This window comes from Bubalus kerabau, chromosome 3 (genome assembly GCF_029407905.1).
Source record: "Bubalus kerabau isolate K-KA32 ecotype Philippines breed swamp buffalo chromosome 3, PCC_UOA_SB_1v2, whole genome shotgun sequence".
NCBI lineage: Eukaryota > Metazoa > Chordata > Mammalia > Artiodactyla > Bovidae > Bubalus > Bubalus kerabau.
This window is the reverse complement of record NC_073626.1, coordinates 109,813,595-109,835,135: the sequence shown is the minus strand read 5'-3', so window position 1 is coordinate 109,835,135 and position 21,541 is coordinate 109,813,595. Positions and strand designations below refer to the sequence as shown.

The following is a 21,541-nucleotide window of genomic DNA, read 5'->3' as shown; positions in this document are numbered from 1 at the left end:
TGCATGAAATGTTCCCTTGGTATCTCTAATTTTTTTGAAGAGATCTCTAGTCTTCCCCATTCTATTGCTTTCCTCTATTTATTTGCACTGATCACTGAGGAAAGGTTTCTTATCTCTCTGCACTCTTCTTGGAACTCTGCATTCAAATGCATATGTCTTTCTTTTCTCCTTTGCTTTTCACTTCTCTTCCTTTCACAGCTATTTGTAAGGCCTCCTCAGACAGATGTTCCTCATCTAAACTTTCTACTTTGATTCAAGGCCTGTTACCAAAATCTAGATCTCACTGTTATTATTGACCTTTTTTTGTTTTTTTTCTCTGGACTAATTTTCATAATGGCTTTTATTGTCTAAGCATTTTTCTTAATGGGTAAGAAAATAGAGGAAATAAATGAATCCTTAGTACTCACTGGCAAAATGGTTGGCAGAAGTGGAAAACAATTTTATATAGAATAACTAAGATCATGGCATCAGGTCCCATCACTTCATGGGAAATAGATGGGAAAACAGTGGAAACAGTGTCAGACTTTATTTTTTTGGGCTCCAAAATCACTGAAGATGGTGATTGCAGCCATGAAATTAAAAGACACTTGCTCCCTGGAAGGAAAGTTATGACCAACCTAGATAGCATATTGAAAAGCAGAGACATTACCTTGCCAACAAAGTCTGTCTAGTTAAGGCTATGGTTTTTCCAGTGATCATGTATGAATGTGAGAGTTGGACTGTGAAGAAAGCTGAGTGCTGAAGAATTGGTGCTTTTGAACTGTGGTGTTGGAGAAGACTCTTGAGAGTCCCTTGTACTGCAAGGAGATCCAACCAGTCAATCCTAAAGGAGATCTGTCCTGGGTGTTCATTGGAATGACTGATGCTAAAGCTGAAACTCCAATACTTTGGCCACCTCATGTGAAGTGTTGACTCATTGGAAAAGACCCTGATGCTGGGAGGGATTAGGGCCAGGAGGAGAAGGGGACAACAGAGGATGAGATGGCTGGATGGCATCACCAACTCGATGCACATGAGTTTGAGTGAACTCTGGGAGTTGGTGATGGACAGGGAGGCCTGGCGTGCTGCAATTCATGGGGTCGCAAAGAGTCAGACATGACTGAGTGACTGAACTGAACTGAATGATACTCTGAAACAGGTCCAGTTAGATTCAAAGTATCATTGGGAAAAAAATGTATATAGTAGCAATATTATCTGCTGCTGCTGCTAAGTCACTTCAGTCGTGTCCCACTCTGTGCAACCCCAGAGATGGCAGCCCACCAGGCTCCCCCATCCCTGGGATTCTCCAGGCAAGAACACTGGAGTGGGTTGCCATTTCCTTCTCCAGTGCATGAAAGTGAAAAGTGAAAGTGAAGTCGCTCAGTTGTGTCCAACCCTCAGCGACCCCATGGAATGCAGCCCACCAGGCTCCTCCATCCATGGGATTTTCCAGGCAAGAGTACTGAAGTAGGGTGCCATTATGATTTATATTTTTGCAGTTAAAAGAAGCATATCATCGTATTATTTCCTACTATCACTACAGATAGCGACTGAAGCTATGAAATTAAAAGACATATGCTCATTAGAAGAAAATCTAAGATAAAGCTAGACAACATATTAAAAAGCAGACACATTACTTTGTTGACAAAGGTCTGTATAGTCAAAGTTATGTGTTTTTAGTAGTCATGTATGTATATGAAAGTTGGACTATAAAGAAGGCTAAGCGCCAAAGAATTAATGCTTTTCAACTGTGGTGTTGGAGAAGACTCTTGAGATTCCCTTGGACTGAAAGGAGATCTAATGAGTCAATCCTAAAGGAAATTAACCCTGAAAATTCTTTGGAAGGACTGATCCTGAAGCTTAAGCTCCAATACTTCAGCCACCTAATGCGGAGAGCTGACTCATTAGAAAACACCTTGATGCTGGGAAAAATTGAAGTCAGGAAAAAAAGGGGATGACAGAGGATGAGATGGTTGGATGGTATCACCAACTCAATAGACATGAGTTTGAGCAAGCTCCAAGAGATGATGAAGGACAGGGAAGCCTGGTGTGCTGCAGTCCATGGGGATGCAAAGAGTCAGACACGACTGAGCGACTGAACAACTACTTTAGAAAGTGTTGTTTATAGAAAAAAATTTCCAGTTCATATTCATCTTTCTTATATCAATTTTAGCTTCTTCTAAACTCAACCTAACAGTTCAGTTTATTCAGATAGTATATGACTAGTTGGTTTATTCATATAGTAGATGACTAGTACTAAAAAAAATACTTTGCTCAAGCAGTTGTGTTTGCTCAGAGTTCAGTCTTAAATTTTTCAAAGAAGAACAATGTATACTTTGTCCTAAAATACTCAGATACAATGGGAGTATTTTACAATTAAAAAAAAATGGGATTCTATAGATGGTGACCTGGAGTTTCATAAGATTGTCAACATATTTTCTAAGTGTTTCTTTATGTTTCAGAATAATCAATAAAAGCCTTGATGAGAGGGTAAAATAAATCCTATCTTTCTTCCAGGTACTGCTAGATGAACTCTGCAGAGTATACTGAGTGTATATTTAGTGAGTACTGGAAAAGGATATTGTGCACAAATCATTTGGTCGCAGTAAAACTTCTTCTCTCTACCTTGCTGAGATCCTTTATGTGTTAAAAAAATAAATAAAAAGACATTTAGGGGAATAAAAGAAGATAGCTTTGGAGTCAAAAGGCCTAAATCCAAACTTGGATAGACAAAGCTCTACTATTTCCTAGTATAGTCACCCTGAACAAAATGCTTCTTCATAATTAAGAGTAGAAAGTAATGCTTACCTTTCAAGCATTGTTTGAGAAATAAACAATAGATGAAATAAAATCAGCATAGATACAAGTGCGAAAATTCAACTATGTTACTCCTGGCTTATATCAGGAGCTTTAAGGTAATTTTCATTTTTGTTACTCTGTTAATCATAAGCAATACTTCATAGGTTTTTGGGGGCACCCTATTATTCTATAAGGTATAACTCTAGGCAGTACCAAAGTCTTTGACTGTGCAGATCACAACAAACTGTGGAAAATTCTTGAAGAGATGGGAATAACAGACCATCTGATCTGCCTCTTGAGAAATCTATATGCAGGTCAGGAAGCAACAGTTAGAACTGCACATGGAACAACAGACTGGTTCCAAATCGGGAGAGGAATATGTCAAGGTTGTATATCGTCACCCTGCTTATTTAACTTATATGCAGAGTACATCATGAGAAACACTTGCTGGAAGAAGTACAAGCAGGGATCAAGATTGCCAGGAGAAATATCAATAACCTCAGATATGTAGATGACACCACCCTTATGGGAGAAGGTGAAGAAGAACTAAAGAGCCTCTTGATGAAAGTGAAAGAGGAGAGTGAAAAAGTTGGCTTAAAACTCAATATTCAGAAAACTAAGATCCTGGCATCTGGTCCCATTACTTCATGGCAAATAGATGGGGAAACAGTGCCTGACTTTATTTTTTGGGGCTCCAAAATCACTGCAGATGGTGACTGAAGCCATGAAATTAAAAGATGCTTACTCCTTGGAAGAAAAGTTACGGCCAACCTAGACAGGATATTAAAACAGAGACATTACATAGTCAAAGCTATGGTTTTTCCAGGAGTCATGTATGGATGTGAGAGTTGGACTATAAAGAAAGCTGAGCACTGAAGAATTGATGCTTGTGAACTGTGTTGTTGGAGAAGACTCTTGAGAGTCCCTTGGACTGCAAGGAGATCCAACTAGTCCATCCTCAAGGAAATCAGTCCTGAATATTCATTGGAAGAACTGATGCTAAAGCTGAAACTCCAATACTTTGCCCACCTGATGAGAAGAGCTGACTCATTTGAAAAGACCTGATGCTTGGAAAGATTGAAGGTGAGAAGAGAAAGGGACGACAGAGGATGAGATGGTTGGAATGGCATCATTGACTCAATGGACATGAGTTTGAGTAAGCTCCGGGATTTGCTGATGGACAGCGAGGCCTGGCATGCTGCAGTCCATGGGGTTGCAGAGTCAGACACTACTGAGCAACTGAACTGAACTGAACTGAACTGAGGCAGTACAGGAGTACTCAAGATGTGCAACTGAGTTTCTGGGGCTATATTAAAAGGAAAACACCCAGCCTATTGAAATGAAGTTCCAAGTCCTATTATCAGCAGTAAGGCTGATAGGAGCTCTAAACATACGATCCTAAGTAAGAATTTATCATTTCCTCTCTTTGGTTTAGACACTAAGCTTTAGTTTCTGTGAATGTCAGTTTTCTTACCTGCAGAATAGAAATAATTCTTAACAATAGGTTCTCAAAGATTAATTGAGGTCATGGTATTTGTCACATTAAAATGACACCTATTATTATATAACATGTCAGAAAAATAAACCTTGAGAGCATGAATAACTGAAAACATTTAGGCCAAGCAGTGACTCAAGTATAAGAATTAACTGCCACCAGAAAGTAGGGTTGCAGGTAACTAGAAACCCTTTTGCCAAGAATTGTTAATTATTTATTTTTTAAGAATAAAATTACATCTTGGTCATTGTTAAATATATATTAACTTATAAATAAATGATGAATACAATGAATGTGTCTATAGTCATATATTAGTGTTTATCTGTTAACGAAATTATCTGCTATTATCTGCTACAACTGACTATAAATAAGAGCTAACATGGGTAATACATAAAGAATAGCTTAGTGTTTCAGGATATGGAGAATGATAAAGCAGACAAACTATTTTTAATCACCTTCATAAAATCTTGATCCAAAGAGCCTCAGTGTTTTCATCAGAAAACGGTCTAACTGGAAGAAAAATGGAGACTGCTTGGGGCAATGGATAGATGGGGTCCTGATTTTTGAAGGTGGTTTGACATTAGACTTGGGCTGAGAAAGGTAAGAAGAATGTCTCAAGAAAAATTCCAGTAGATGAAGGATAATGAAGTGAGAAAACAGAGGCCAACAGTATAAGAGATAAGAGAATGGCCAAAATTTAATTTGCATGGACTCAAACAGATAAAAGGATAAAATAAAGTACAATTACTGGCAGGATTTGAGATAGTTTGATGAGTTCAGAAGTTGAACTACCAAAAGGTTATCCAAAGATTCTCTTCTTTTGGAAGGACATATAGATCTCTAACCAAGTTTCATTCATGAAGAAAGGGAAAGGCAATGTTGTTCAACTTGTCCGGTAGCCAGAGACTAAGTAGTTGTCCTTGACAATGCCTGTTCCTCAATCTTCATATTCAATTATTTCAAGTGTTTACTCTTTGTAATCTCAAAAATTTTTTCACATTCCACTGTTTCTTTTGTTTCCACCCTTTCTAGGCTTCCATCGCCTTTTACTAAAACCATTACAGCAAACTTATTTCCCAGAGTTCACTGCTCATCTAGCTTCACCCTGCTGGTGCTGGTGCTGGTAAGTCACTTCAGTCATGTCCAACTCTGTGCGATCCCATAGACGGCAGCCCACCAGGCTCCCCCGTCCCTGGGATTCTCCAGGCAAGAACATTGGAGTGGGTTGCCATTTCCTTCTCCAATGCATGAAAGTGAAAAGTGAAAGTGAAGTCGCTCAGTCGTGTCCGACTCTTTGCGACCCCATGGACTGCAGCCCTCCAGGCTCCTCCGTCCATGGGATTTTCCAGGCAAGAGTACTGGAGTGGGGTGCCATCGCTTTAGATCTCTTCAACTCTCTAGTAAGAATAATATCTAGAGTGATTTTTCCAAGTAAAACTAATCATGTGGTCATACTCTCCTTAAAACATGTCCTCAGTTCTCATTATTTTCAGTATTAACATAGAAATAAACAATTTAGCCCACATAGGCTGGTATGATTTGGTTCCGATTATTATTATTATTTTTTAGATATATAACTCCCTATTCTGTACTTCATACTATTCAGTCTATACTGGACCTCCTTCAATTTCTTATCATATAAGAACATATTCTAATATTTTTCAAAATGATTGAATTAATAATTATTGTTCCTAATGTGTATATCTATTATTAGTAAGAAAATATTATTGCTCAATTTGTGGTTAATAATTGTAGAGTCTGCTAAATGGAGATAATTGTGATTTTCTCAAAGATAAACTCACCAAATTGCTACTAGCTATCAATTTATACTTAGAGACAGAAAATTGTTCCCCCATATTTTTTTTTTTGAGGTAAAAGCATTTTTACTTTTTACAATTCATAGAGCCTTTGGAAAGTACTTAACATTCCTGATAAAATATGTGAACAATTTTCTATTAGATTTTGATGAACTTCTTGTGAGAAGACCACTGAGCTATCAGTCAGTCTTGGGAGCACCTTACGTCCTTTAACTGTTCTCTCAAGGCTTTTCATGGTCATTAACCAGATAGTCTTTTAAAATCTAGTCTAATGATAATTATTTTTTTCCTTTGCCCCTATGAAAAGTCCTGAAAAAAAAAATTGCATTAGCTTTTTTTTCTTCTCTTATAGAACCTTTGAAATAAATATCTGAACAAAACTTATAACCAATACATTCAAGTTTCATTAACAGTATTAACTTGAGATGGGTAAAGAGCTAGCATAAATATGAGAATACTTGAGTGCTCAAATACTCTCAGATCTACTAGTGGTACTCAAGCCAGTCTTCTAGTAGTATGTATGGAAACTGTTAAGAAACAGCTAAATTTAAAACCTGTACTTTTATTGCTTTTGTTAAGAAGTTAATCATTGCTCAAATAATGTCTGATTTTTAAATTTTCAGTATTTTTCAAGGCAGAGGAATTAGATATATCTGTTTGAATCACTGATTATGCCTTTCTCCATTCATGCATGTATGCTCAATTGTGACTAACTCTTTGCAACCCTATGGATTATAGCTGCCGGGCTCCTCTGTCCATGGGATTTTCCAGGCAAAAATACTGCAGAGGGTTGTCATTTCCTTCTCTAGGGGACCCTCCCAACCTAGAGATTAAACCCCCATCTCATGAATCTTCTGCAATGGCATTTCTAGGTGGCTCTTTACCACTGAGCCACCTGGGAATGCCTTCCTCTGCTTTCCTTCAAATCACGCTTCAAGGAGGATAATTAGTTAGTTCAGTCTCTCAGTCACTCAGTTGTGTCTGACTCTGTGACCCCATGGGCTTCAGCACACCAGGCCTCCCTTCCATCACCAACTCCCGGCGTTTACTCAAACTCATGTCGATTGAGGCAGTGATGACATCCAACCATCTAATCCTCTGTCATCCCCTTCTCCTCCCACCTTCAATCTTTCCCAGCATCAGGGTCTCTTCAAATGAGTCATTTCTTTGCATCAGGTGGCCAAAGTATTGGAGCTTCAGTTTCATCATCAGTCCTTCCAAAGAATATTCAGAACTGATTGCCCTTAGGATGGACTGGTTGGATTTCCTTGCGGTCCAAGGGACTCTCAAAGCCTTCTCTAACACCACAGTTCAAAACCATCAATTCTTCAGTGCTCAGCTTTCTTTATAGTCTACCTCTCACATCCATACATGACTACTGGGAAAACCATAGGTTTGACTAGACAGAACTTTGTTGGTAAAGTAAAGTCTTTGCAAGGAGTATGAGACTGAAGAAAAAGTGTGTCTTGTTTGATTCTGAAAGTCATGGCAAACAGCAGGTACTCAACTAAGATTCACTCAATAAAACAATAACTGACCCAGAAATCACATTATACCAAAATTAGAACAAAAATGAGGATAATTCATGCTAACCATTCAGAGTTCAACCACTGCATTTATATGTATGTCTCATTTCAGCTGTATTTTCTACTTTTGGAAAATTTACTTTTTTCTCTTTTTAAGATTTTTAATTAAAAAAATTAATTAAAGGTTGTTAATTCAACATTACTGAAAACTTATGATTAAACCTGCTGGGTCAGGAGGAGGACAGGAACAAGTTTTCTCTCTTATTTGTTTAGTCTAGTTCTATAAAAAATAGATGCAAAAGGAAGTTGATAATAAGCTTGAATCAGAGCAAACAGTCTTTACCAATATCCTATATTCATTTGGCAAATACAACTACACCCCCAACAGCGAAAAGGAGTCTTCTTTTTACTTAGAAATGTTTACTTAAAAATCTGTTAATTTCAACATCCATTCTGAATTTGTTTCTTCTTGATAAATTTCTAGTTATCAGATGACTATATTCAATGTAATTATAGCATTCGACAATTGTTAGAATACAGCATATTATTAAATCACTGAATAATCAATTCCAACTATTAATTAACAACATAGAATTGGATAATAGAAAAAGAATACAAAAGAGACACAATTATTACAGACTAAATAACAAACATTTTTAAAGCTGTATAGTAGAAATCTTTTACCTCTTGAAATAACAGTTTCTAATCCAGTTCCATTAATAAAAGCCCGTTTAATGGTTTGTGTCTTAATGTCTGTCCAATATAGACGTTCTTCAGAAGCATCAAAGTCTATCACAGTAACATCATCAATATCAGGGACTGTAAAGGCCGTGATAAAGTTAAAATATGGATTATCAATATCCACTCCTCTGATTTCAGAACGTCTTGCATATAGAAGAAATTTCTTCATTTCTAGAAATGAAAGAGAAATGTGTTTTTCTTTATAAGCTTGGTAAGTTTGAAGCAGCCTAGAAATTCTAAACATTTGTTGATGATTTAATAGGTTTTTCGCATATGAAAAACATGACCAAGATTTGATAAAAATATGAAAAATAAGTTAAAATCCTTAAGTCATTTTTCTTAATGCCAAGAAATTGTCAGTAATTGATCTGATCTTAGAATTTCAAGCAAACTTGTTAAAAGACATGAACTTTACAAATCTCACACAGCCACATTTGTCTTTGTTTATAATCATAACAATATTACAGTGTAGTAAATGCTTTTTGAAGGAATCTAAGAACACTTTTCTCTATATGATCTTTGAATAAAATGAGGTTGAACATTGCTTTTAAAAGTCATGTTCATGTTTTCCCTATCAAAATTAAGCTAATGTTAAAGCATAACATACTGTAAATTTTTGTGAATCTGTAGTAACTAACATTGTGAGGCATTCTATTATTTCTACTTAAATAGGCACCTTTCTTGCACCGAGTTTGTGAAATATTAGTAGATTTAATAGAAAGAGGAGTCACAGATATTTTGTTCTCTTGTTTTTCTCCTTTGAGATATGTTATTATTGTGAAAAATTAGTTAAAGCCAAGAGTACCTAAATCCCTGAGTTAAAATTTGATGAATACACTTTTATTGACCCTTCAAAGTAATTGTTTTGCAAATCAACAAAAATTACTAATAAAACAAAACAAAGCACAGTCTGATTTTCATTCACAAATTTTAGTATCAATTTTTGGTTTAAATATGCTGTTTAAGGTTTTTTTTACAAATCTTCCCAAATTATACATTTTACTTCATATTTTCTCTCTTCAAGTTGATAATCCCCTATAAAATGATGCTGAAGTAACTTAAGAAGAGCAGAAGGAGATTAAAGCTGTTAAATACATCTTTGTTATGCAGGTTACCTACATCATCATTTTTTGATAATGCACTTTCACTTACAAATCTCCCTGTTTTGTAGAGATAAACTCTGCTAACACACCAAATAAGAAAGTAGCAAGAAAAAAAGTGAATAAGATAATAAGCAGCAAAGTGCAGCCTATCACATATTTAAAGAATTTGTCAGTGTTTCCCAAAGTAGATGAATCATCAACTGAGTGAAAATAGCACCACCTCAAATGGTGGTTTTTAAGGACATTAAAAACCTCTCCTGCTCTACTGTGAGGAAAATCCAAATGCTAATACAACCTGAAGGATTCACTTTGGAGTTTCTGTAAGATCTGGGAGAAATTTACCATAGCAGGTCTTCTTGTTGGAGGAAAGCTTCATCAAGTGGGGACATGCACAGGCAGCACTCCTATTATGATTGATCAGACACATGTGCGAGCAGGGGCCTCTGCCATCATTAGCTGCACAGGGATTGGGAGCTGTAATTACACAGTGAAATATTAACAGTGAAGAAGGAAGAATATATTAGGGGACCTCTGAGGGTGACAAGGGTTATTTACTTAAAGATTCAAAGTGAAGTTCCCTAGATAACACACATTACTCGAGTGATTAATATGACGATAATGACAATCATACAGTTATTACATTAATAAAAACATTTTTCTCATCAAAGATAACAACTAAGATAACTCCCTCAAGTTCCTCTAAGATGAATGATATTCATTCTATTGCCTTAGAAGCAAAGGATTTCTTTTTAAGTATTTAGTCTGAGAAACAATCAGGAATAACTATTAAATTTTGTATAAATTAAACTCAAGTAGATGATCATGCAGGTGTCAGGAGTTCCAGTTGAGAAACTGCTGTTACATATACTGTGTATCTTTTCAGGCCATTTCTTTTCCAAATCAGAGGCCTATATGAATAAAAATTTCATCTTCCTTTATTATAAAGATGTCTTTATTTTTTTTTGCTGTATTAAGTTATTCTATGGCTAAATATTGCTACATATCCATACTTACTATATTCCATTGTGTACAAAACTTCAAATTTAAAATGGAATATTAAATTTTGTGTTTGATCTCATTCTCTCGTTCTTTTGTGTTTCTTATTTTGTCATTGTTAGGTAGTTAGAATAGGAAAAAGGAGTCCAGAATGGTGGTGGCTAAAAGACAAGGAAGGGAAAAGCCTGGAAAAATAGGACAAAGAAAGGTCCGAGGACTGGAGTGAGGACCTCAGGTAGAACAGACAGCACTCCTGGCTAGCCCAATTTACATAGGACAGGCCCAGGTGTATGAGAAAAAAACATATAAAAAGAGGAGCCAAAAGACTGGAGATTTCTCTCTCTTCTCTTAGCATCTTTTGGGTCATCATGCCCTCACACCTTGAGGGTGTATTTTCCTTTATTTTCTAAATAAAACTGAGCTGTAACAAGGAGCTGTAACACTGATCCATCCAAGAGCTGTAATGCTGGTCCATCGTTTAAAATTTTTGTTGTGACGAGACAGAACTGAGGAAATACACACTCCCCAGACATCATCATATCTTTTGGATAAGCTTTTAATCTCAATTGATCCAATGTTCTCTTAAATATTGTTTTTATAAAGCCTATCTAGTAGGACAAATTCTATAGAACTATGCTGGTCAACTGAGAGCGGAAAATAATTATACGTTCTGATCTCAGCAGCAATACTTTAGTCTTCAACTAATAATATTTTCCTAACAAGTGGATCTATTTTGGGGGGTAGCAATATCAGTCTTATAGACTTTTAAACCACAAAGAATAAAAATCAGTAGGTTATAATAAGAATTGTAGAGGTTATGAGAAATTAACTGAATTTAATAAATGCTCAAGGTAGCCTTCGGCTGTCTTCAGGACCCTCCCCACAAGATAACAAAAACGATCCATGTCTATGCATTTGATTTAAAAAATAAAAACAAAAAAGAAAATGAAAGACTCAGAAATATTTTCCCAAGCAAATAAATTAAGGACAAAAATTATTAGAAAATAGTGGAAACTAAAGTTGAGAGATTCTTTATGAGTGTTAAGTCGCTCTGTCACATGATATGTGTACATACTAAGTTGCTTCAATCATGTCCAACTCTTTGCAACCCTATGGACTGTAGCCCCCCAGGATCCTCTGTCAGTGGGATTCTCCAGGTAGAATACTGGAGTGGGTTGCCATGCCCTTCTCTAGGGGATCTTTCTGACCCAGGGATGGAACTTGTGTCTCCTGTGGCTCCTGTATTACAGGCAGATTCTTTACCACTGAGCCACTGGGGAAGCCCAGCACATGGTATAAATGCCACATATTCTGCTTTCTTTCCTTTTAACTTCATTTATTATAACTGATGCTTTTGAACTGTGGTATTGGAGAAGACTCTTGAGAGTCCCTTGGACTGCAAGGAGATCCAACCAGTCCATCCTAAAGGAGATCAGTCCTGGGTGTTCATTGGAGGGACTGATGTTGAAGCTGAAACTCCAATACTTTGGCTGCCTGATGTGAAGAGCTGACTCATTTGAAAAGACCCTGATGCTGGGAAAGATTGAGGGCAGGAGGAGAAGGGGACGACAGAGGATGAGATGGTTGGATGGCATCACCAACTCAATGGACAGGTTTGGGTGGACTCCGGTAGTTGGTGATGAACAGGAAGGCCTGGCATGCTGCGGTTCATGGGGTCACAGAGTTGGACTCAACTGAGCGACTGAACTGAAATGAACTGATTATAATTGGCTCAGATGGTAAAGAATCTGTAATGTGGGAGACCTGGGTTCAAACTCTGGGACAGAAAGATCCCCTGGAAAAGCAAATGGCAACCCACTCTAGTATTCTTGTCTGGACAGGGACAGAAGAACTTGGTGGCCTACAGTTCATGAGATCAGAGAGGACTGAGTGATGAAGTAGCAACACTACAATGGGTGTCTTTAAGGAACTAAAGGTTAGAAAAGCAAGAGGTTAGATGGGAAGATTATTCAGGAGCAAAGATGTTACCAAAATAAAGAGAATATTAAAATAAAAGAAATAAAGAGGCACTGTTGAAGTGTTAGCTATCTAGAGTAGGGTTACCCAGTCACTGGTAAATAGGAAAAAACAAAAACAAAACACCTCAAAGTTTTCGATTCTTGAAAAAAAGAAGAGGATGGGGAAGAAAGGGGATAAAGAAAAAAAAAAAAAAGAAGAAGAGGAATAGAGGGAGGAGAAGGAAAAAGGAGATATTTGTTTAGAAACATTGACATAGAAAATGCTATTCCTCTCAAAGAAATTAAAAGCATAATCCATGACAACTCAATAACAAGTACTTGGATTTCACTTTAAACATCATTATCTTTTAGCCTGGAATCATATTAACTTTTCTCAGCATCCTATAATCATGATAAAAAGCTTTCTAAAATCAACAATAACATATTAAATTTCTATATATACTAAAGTAAAAAAATACACTTTGTAGCCCATTATCTGTATTAATGATAACACTGTAAGGTAATATTAACAATATTTTGTGCTTCATGGTGAGGAAAAATCCACAAAGCCTTCTTTCAATTTTTATCTTTTCTCACTTTGAAATAATGGAGTTAAATCTTTTTGATGTTATTTCTAACCACACATTTAAATAGATACTTACTCTAATTACCAAATTAAGGAATTTGGTTTTTATACTCACGTCTTAGTATAAAGCAAGGATCAGCAAATATGGATCCTGGAGCCTTATCTGGTTCACTGTCTATTTTTATGAATAAAGTTTTATTGGACCATAGCCATGCTCATTAATTAACATGTTATCCCCATGACTTTCTCACTATAATAGCAGAGTTGAACAGTTTCAGCAGGGATCACTTGGCATAAAAAACCCTGAAATATATTTTCTGGCTCTTTACAGACAATATCTGACATAAGGTTACTATTTATAAGAAATACTATTGCTATATCCAATATTAATACAAAGATTGTAAACCCCTACCAAACCAAAGCTATCCCATGTATTGTATCCAGGAGATGGGAAAAACTGACCAGTCAATAGATGCTATAAAGAATATTAACAGACGAAATCCAAATATAGGTGTGCAAATTGGGTTCATTGATAATTCTTATTATCAAAACTCAAGTTGACCAAACAGAGACGCTTAGACATATGTAAAGTGAAAGTGAAGTCGCTCAGTCGTTCCTGACTCTTTGCAATCCCATGGACTGTAGCCTACCAGGCTCCTCAGTCCATGGAATTTTCCAGGCAAGAGTACTGGAGTGGGTTGTCATTTCCTTCTCCAGGTAGACATAGCTAAGCCCCCTCTTATATTTACTCATTGAATACATATTTATGAATGACTTCATATTCTGCCTAGTTTTAAAAAGCTGGATATAACAGCAGATAAGAGATAGTTCTTACATCAAAGAATTTAAGAGTCTGTACTCTTACCCCATACACCATTCTCTCCAAATATATGGGCAGTGGCTCAATTTAGGTTCTTTGCATCTCTTGCTTGGGTTGCTGCTCTAACTTCCTAAATAATCTCTTAATTTTCAGTCTCTCCTCATTGTCTATGGAAATTTTCTAAAATACAGACTTGCTCATATAGTTCCTTTGCTTAAAAATCTTGGATAGTTTCTCTACCTTAGATAAGTCTTCCTCACAAAGACTCAAATTTTATTTGCTACCATTTCCTCCAAGGTTTTTTAACACTAGCCAGATTGGTTTGCTCAGTTGCTCAGTCATGTGCAACTCTTTGCGACCCCATGGACTATACTCCACTAGGCTTCTCTTTTCATGAGATTCTCCAGGCAAGAATACTGGAGTGGGGTGTCATTTCCTCCTCCAGATCTTCTAGACCCAGGGACTGAACCCACATCTCCTGTGTCTCTTGCATTGTTAGGCAGATTCTTCACCACTGTGCCACCTGGAAGCCCTCCAGATTTATTTACCTGCCATTTTTTTACCTTTCATCATTATTTTTTTTTAATCCTGATCCACTCTGTTTATTTTTATTAAAGATATCATAAGTCTTCTAAATTCACAAAATTTTAATTTCAAAGATTTTTTTTTTTTTACTCCTCTTTCACTACCATATTTAACTGTCAAGTATTATCAGACTTGCCTATTATGCACCCTTTCTTTCCATTTTTACCTCTCCTCTTGCAATATAAAACTATTTCATCACTTTGGAGTAACTGCTATAACCATGTAACTAGTATTCTATGGGACTATCAAAAGTATATTAAACTCTGTTTCAAAGATACCATCCTACCTTGTAGTTTCATCTACCATTTTCCTTCTACATACACATTATGCACATGGTAAAAAGGACTCCAAATTGTTCATTGAACATCTATAGCTTGTCTTTTTCTACTTCTACAGAAAGTATTTTCTTCCTGTAGAATTTCATTACCAACAGCCTTACATTATTATTTCATGAATCAGCTCAAGTTATTTTTCCTTCACAAAATATTTTCTAATGAAGCTAGCTAATTTTGATTTATTCCAACTCTAAATTATAGTTTCAGTTATCAACATAAAAGGCATTAGGCATTTATTATTTTTTTTTTTACATTAAAATTTTTTTTATTTCTCTTTTAACATTTTGTGATTAGAAGAGAGTAAGAGCTGAGAGACACTGATTTGTTTTCCATTATTTTCATTTCATCCCCAATTCTTTCTACATTTCCCTCAGTCTCTCCTCCTCCATGCCTACACATATTATATTGAATCATGACTCTTCCATCAGGAACTAGAACCTTATTTTATGCAGGAGGAGAGTGGTCTCTATAGCCAGAAAATAAGGAGGGAAAATTGTGTTCCTTGCATCTAAGTAAGAACTAGAAACATAATTATCATAGAAACATAGTTTTCAGTTTTCTCATATTTCCTGGCTGTAAATATAAACTGAAAGAGTTAACACCACTTTCTAAAGTCTACACTAATGAGAAGGCAATCTCTCTCTATTTTATTTTTTTTTGTTTTGTTTTTGTTTTTAATTTTATTTTATTTTTAAACTTTACATAATTGTATTAGTTTTGCCAAATATCAAAATGAATCTGCCACAGGTATACATGTGTTCCCCATCCTGAACCCTCCTCCCCCCTCCCTCCCCATACCATCCCTCTGGGTCATCCCAGTGCACCAGCCCCAAGCATCCAGTATCGTGCATCGAACCTGGACTGGCAACACGTTTCATACATGATATTTTACATGTTTCAAAGCCATTCTCCCAAATCTTCCCACCCTCTCCGTCTCCCACAGAGTCCATAAGACTGTTCTATACATCAGTGTCTCTTTTGCTGTCTCGTATACAGGGTTATCGTTACCATCTTTCTAAATTCCATATATATGTGTTAGTATACTGTATTGGTGTTTTTCTTTCTGGCTTACTTCACACCTGTATAATAGGCTCCAGTTTCATCCACCTCATTAGAACTGATTCAAATGTATTCTTTTTAATGGCTGAGTAATAATCCATTGTGAATATGTACCACTGCTTTCTTATCCATTCATCTGCTGATGGACATCTAGGTTGCTTCCATGTCCTGGCTATTATAAACAGGGCTGCGATGAACATTGGGGTACACGTGTCTCTTTCCCTTCTGGTTTCCTCAGTGTGTATGCCCAGCAGTGGGATTGCTGGATCATAAGGCAGTTCTATTTCCAGTTTTTTTTTTTAAGGAATCTCCACACTGTTCTCCATAGTGGCTGTACTAGTTTGCATTCCCACCAACAGTGTAAGAGGGTTCCCTTTTCTCCACACCCTCTCCAGCATTTATTGCTTGTAGACTTTTGGATCGCAGCCATTCTGACTGGCGTGAAATGGTACCTCATAGTGGTTTTGATTTGCATTTCTCTGATAATGAGTGATGTTGAGCATCTTTTCATGTGTTTGTTAGCCATCTGTATGTCTTCTTTGGAGAAATGTCTATTTAGTTCTTTGGCCCATTTTCTGATTGGGTCATTTATTTTCTGGAGTTGAGCTGTAGGAGTTGCTTGTATATTCTCGAGATTAGTTGTTTGTCAGTTGCTTCATTTGCTATTATCTTCTCCCATTCTGAAGGCTGTCTTTTCACCTTGCTAATAGTTTCCTTTGATGTGCAGAAGCTTTTAAGGTTAATTAGGTGCCATTTATTTATTTTTGTTTTTATTTCCAATATTCTGGGAGGTGGGTCATAGAGGATCCTGCTGTGATGTATGTCAGAGAGTGTTTTGCCTATGTTCTCCTCTAGGAGTTTTATAGTTTCTGGTCTTACGTTTAGATCTTTAATCCATTTTGAGTTTATTTTTGTGTATGGTGTTAGAAAGTGTTCTAGTTTCATTCTTTTACAAGTGGTTGACCAGATTTCCCAGCACCACTTGTTAAAGAGATTGTCTTTAATCCATTGTATATTCTTGCCTCCTTTGTGAAAGATAAGGTGTCCATAGGTGCTTGGATTTATCTCTGGGCTTTCTATTTTGTTCCATTGATCTATATTTCTGTCTTTGTGCCAGTACCATACTGTCTTGATGACTGTGGCTTTGTAGTAGAGCCTGAAGTCAGGTAGGTTGATTCCTCCAGTTCCATTCTTCTTTCTCAAGATCGCTTTGGCTATTCGAGGTTTTTGTATTTCCATACAAATTGTGAAATTATTTGTTCTAGCTCTGTGAAGAATACTGATGGTAGCTTGATAGGGATTGCATTGAATCTACAAATTGCTTTGGGTAGTATACTCATTTTCACTATATTGATTCTTCCATCCATGAACATGGTATATTTCTCCATCTGTTAGTGTCCTCTTTGATATCTTTCACCAGTGTTTTATAGTTTTCTATATATAGGTCTTTAGTTTCTTTAGGTAGATATATTCCTAAGTATTTTATTCTTTCCGTTGCAATGGTGAATGGAATTGTTTCCTCAATTTCTCTTTCTGTTTTCTCATTATTGGTGTATAGGAATGCAAGGGATTTCTGTGTGTTGATTTTATATCCTGCAACTTTACTATAATCATTGATTAGTTCTAGTAATTTTCTGGTGGAGTCTTTAGGGTTTTCTATGTAGAGGATCATGTCATCTGCAAATAGTGAGAGCTTTACTTCTTCTTTTCCAATTTGGATTCCTTTTATTTCTTTTTCTGCTCTGATTGCTGTGGCCAAAACTTCCAAAACTATGTTGAATAGTAATGGTGAAAGTGGGCACCCTTGTCTTGTTCCTGACTTTAGAGGAAATGCTTTCAATTTTTCACCATTGAGGATAATGTTTGCTGTGGGTTTGTCATATATAGCTTTTATTATGTTGAAGTATGTTCCTTCTATTCCTGCTTTCTGGAGAGTTTTGATCATAAATGGATGTTGAATTTTGTCAAAGGTTTTCTCTGCATCTATTGAGATAATCATATGGTTTTTATTTTTCAATTTGTTAATGTGGTGTATCACATTGATTGATTTGTGGATATGAAGAATCCTTGCATCCCTGGGATAAAGCCCACTTGGTCATGGTGTATGATCTTTTTAATGTGTTGTTGGATTCTGATTGCTACAATTTTGTTAAGGATTTTTGCATCTATGTTCATCAGTGATATTGGCCTGTAGTGTTCTTTTTTTGTGGGATCTTTGTCAGGTTTTGGTATTAGGGTGATGGTGGCCTCATAGAATGAGTTTGGAAGTTTACCATCCTCTGCAATTTTCTGGAAGAGTTTGAGCAGGATAGGTGTTAGCTCTTCTCTAAATTTTTGGTAGAATTCAGCTGTGAAGCCATCTGGACCTGGGCTTTTGTTTGCTGGAAGATTTTTGATTACAGTTTCAATTTCCGTGCTTGTGATGGGTCTGTTAAGATTTTCTATTTCTTCCTGGTCGAGTTTTGGAACGTTGTACTTGTCTAAGAATTTGTCCATTTCTTCCATGTTGTCCATTTTATTGGCATATAATTGTTGATAGTACTCTCTTATGAGCCTTTGTATTTCTGTGTTGTCTGTTGTGATCTCTCCATTTTCATTTCTAATTTTATTGATTTGATTTTTCTCCCTTTGTTTCTTGATGAGTCTGGCTAATGGTTTGTCAATTTTATTTATCCTTTCAGAAAACCAGCTTTTGGTTTTGTTGATTTTTGCTATGATCTCTTTTGTTTCTTTTGCATTTATTTCTGCTCTAAGTTTTAAGATTTCTTTCCTTCTACTAACCCTGGGGTTCTTCATTTCTTCCTTTTCTAGTTGCTTTAGGTGTAGAGTTAGGTTATTTATTTGACTTTTTTCTTGTTTCTTGAGGTGTGCCTGTATTGCTATGAACTTTCCCCTTAGGACTGCTTTTACCATGTCCCACAGGTTTTGGGTTGTTGTGTTTTCATTTTCATTCATTTCTATGCAAATTTTGATTTCTTTTTTGATTTATTCTGTAATTTGTTAGTTATTCAGCAGCGTGTTGTTCAGCCTCCATATGTTGGAATTTTTAATAGTTTTTCTCTTGTAATTGAGATCTAATCTTACTGCATTGTGGTCAGAAAAGATGCTTGGAATGATTTCTATTCTTTTGAATTTACCAAGGCTAGCTTTATGGCCCAGGATGTGATCTATCCTGGAGAAGGTTCCATGTGCGCTTGAGAAAAAGGTAAAATTCATTTTTTAGGGATGAAATGTCCTATAGATATCAATTAGGTCTAACTGGTCTATTGTATCATTTAAAGTTTGTGTTTCCTTGTTAATTTTCTGTTTAGTTGATCTATCCATAGGTGTGAGTGGGGTATTAAAGTCTCCCACTATTATTGTGTTATTGTTAATTTCTCCTTTCATACTTGTTAGCATTTGTCTTACATACTGCGGTGCTCCCATGTTGGGTGCATATATATTTATAATTGTTATATCTTCTTCTTGGATTGATCCTTTGATCATTATGTAGTGACCTTCTTTGTCTCTTTTCACAGCCTTTGTTTTAAAGTCTATTTTATCTGATATGAGTATTGCTACTCCTGCTTTCTTTTGGTCCCTATTTTCATGGAAAATCTTTTTCCAGCCCTTCACTTTCAGTCTGTATGTGTCCCCTGTTTTGAGGTGGGTCTCTTGTAGACAACATATGTAGGGGTCTTATTTTTGTATCCATTCAGCCAGTCTTTGTCTTTTGGTTGGGGCATTCAACCCGTTTATGTTTAAGGTAATTACTGATAAGTATGATCCCTTTGCCATTTACTTTATTGCTTTGGGTTCAAATTTATACACCATTTTTGTGTTTCCTGTCTAGAGAATATCCTTTAGTATTTGTTGGAGAGCTGGTTTGGTGGTGCAGAATCTCTCAGCTTTTGCTTGTCTGAAAAGCTTGAATGAGATCCTTGCTGGGTACAATAAAATGGGTTGTAGGTTATTTTCTTTCATCATTTTAAGTATGTCTTGCCATTCCCTCCTGGCTTGAAGAGTTTCTATTGAAAGATCAGCTGTTATCCTTATGGGTATTCCCTTGTGTGTTATTTGTTGTTTTTCCCTTGCTACTTTTCATATTTGTTCTTTGTGTTTGATCTTTGTTAATTTGATTAATATGTGTCTTGGGGTGTTTCGCCTTGGGTTTATCCTGTTTGGGACTCTCTGGGTTTCTTGCACTTGGGTGATTATTTCCTTCCCCATTTTAGGGAAGTTTTCAACTATTATCTCCTCAAGTATTTTCTCATGGTCTTTTTTTTTGTCTTCTTTTTCTGGGACCCCTATGATGCGAATGTTGTAGCATTTAATGTTGTCCTGGAGGTCTCTTAGATTGTTCTCATTTCTTTTAATTCGTTTTTCTTTTATCCTCTCTGATTCATTTATTTCTACCATTCTATCTTCTAATTCACTAATCCTATCTTCTGCCTCTGTTATTCTACTATTTGTTGCCTCAAGAGTGTTTTTAATTTCACTTATTGCATTATTCATTATATATTGACTCTTTTTTATTTCTTCTAAGTCCTTGTTAAACCTTTTTTGCATCTTCTCAATCCTTGCCTCCAGGCCATTTATCTGTGATTCCATTTTAATTTCAAGATTTTGGATCAATTTCACTATCATTATTTGGAATTCTTTATCAGGTAGATTCCCTATCTCTTCCTCTTTTGTTTGGTTTGGTGGGCATTTATCCTGTTCCTTTATCTGCTGGCTATTCCTCTGTCTCTTCATCTTGTTTAAATTGCTGAGTTTGGGGTGTCCTTTCTGTATTCTGGCAGTTTGTGGAGTTCTCTTTATTGTGGCATTTCCTCGCTGTGTGTGGGTTTGTACAGGTGGCTTGTCAAGGTTTCCTGGTTAGGGAAGCTTCTGTCGATGTTCTGGTGGATGGAGCTGTATTTCTTCTCTCTGGAGTGTAATGAAATGTCCAGTAATGAGTTATGGGATGTCTATGGTTTTGGGGTGACTTTGGGCAGCCTGTATCTTGAAGCTCAGGGCTGTGTTCCTTTGTTGCTGGAGAATTTGCTTGGTATGTCTTGCCCTGGAACTTGTTGGCCCTTGTGTGGTGCTTGGTTTCAGTGTCAGTATGGAGGTGTTTGATGAGCTCCCATCAATTAATGTTCCTTGGAGTCAGGAGTTCCCTGGAGTTAGGGTTTGGACTTAAGCCTCCTACTTCCAGTTATCGGTCTTATTTTTACAGTAGTTTCAAAACTTCTCCTTCTATACAGCACCATTGATAAAACATCTACATTAAAGATGAAAAGTTTCTCTACTGTGAGGGTCACTCAGAGAGGTTCACAGCGTTACATGGAGAATAGAAGAGGGAGGAGGGAGTTAGAGGTGACCCAAATGAGATGAGGTGGAATCAATAGTGGAGAGAGTGGGCTAGCCAGTAGTCACTTCCTTATGTGCACTCCACAACTGGACCGCTCAGAGATGTTCACGGAGTTATACAGAGAAGAGAAGAAGGAGGAAGGAGACAGAGGTGGCCAGAAGGATAAAAGGGGGAAATGAAAAGGAGGGAGACAGATCCAGCCAGTAATCAGTTCCCTAAGTGTTCTCCACCGTCTGGAACACACAGAAATTCACAGAGTTGGGGAGAGTAGAGAGGGGTTAGGGAGGAGATACAGGCGACCTGGTGGAGAAAATGGAGAGTCCAAAGGGAGAGAGAGCAGTCAAGCCAGTAATCTCGCTCCCTAGTGAAAAATGGGTCCTGAAGACTGGGTTCTTAAAGGTACAAAA

General features: G+C 36.7%; 1 protein-coding gene across 1 annotated transcript in view; it reads right to left on the bottom strand.

Moving 5' to 3' along the window:
* The window catches only part of LRP1B (LDL receptor related protein 1B), a 1,835,261-nt gene that overhangs the window by 715,077 nt on the left and 1,098,643 nt on the right, over positions 1 to 21,541 (bottom strand). The window contains exons 28-29 of the mRNA XM_055574440.1: positions 9,803 to 9,934; positions 8,301 to 8,528 (exon numbers count right to left, since the gene is read on the bottom strand). Coding sequence (XP_055430415.1) covers positions 8,301 to 8,528; positions 9,803 to 9,934 — 360 coding nt within the window. The remainder of the gene's footprint in view (positions 1 to 8,300; positions 8,529 to 9,802; positions 9,935 to 21,541) is intronic.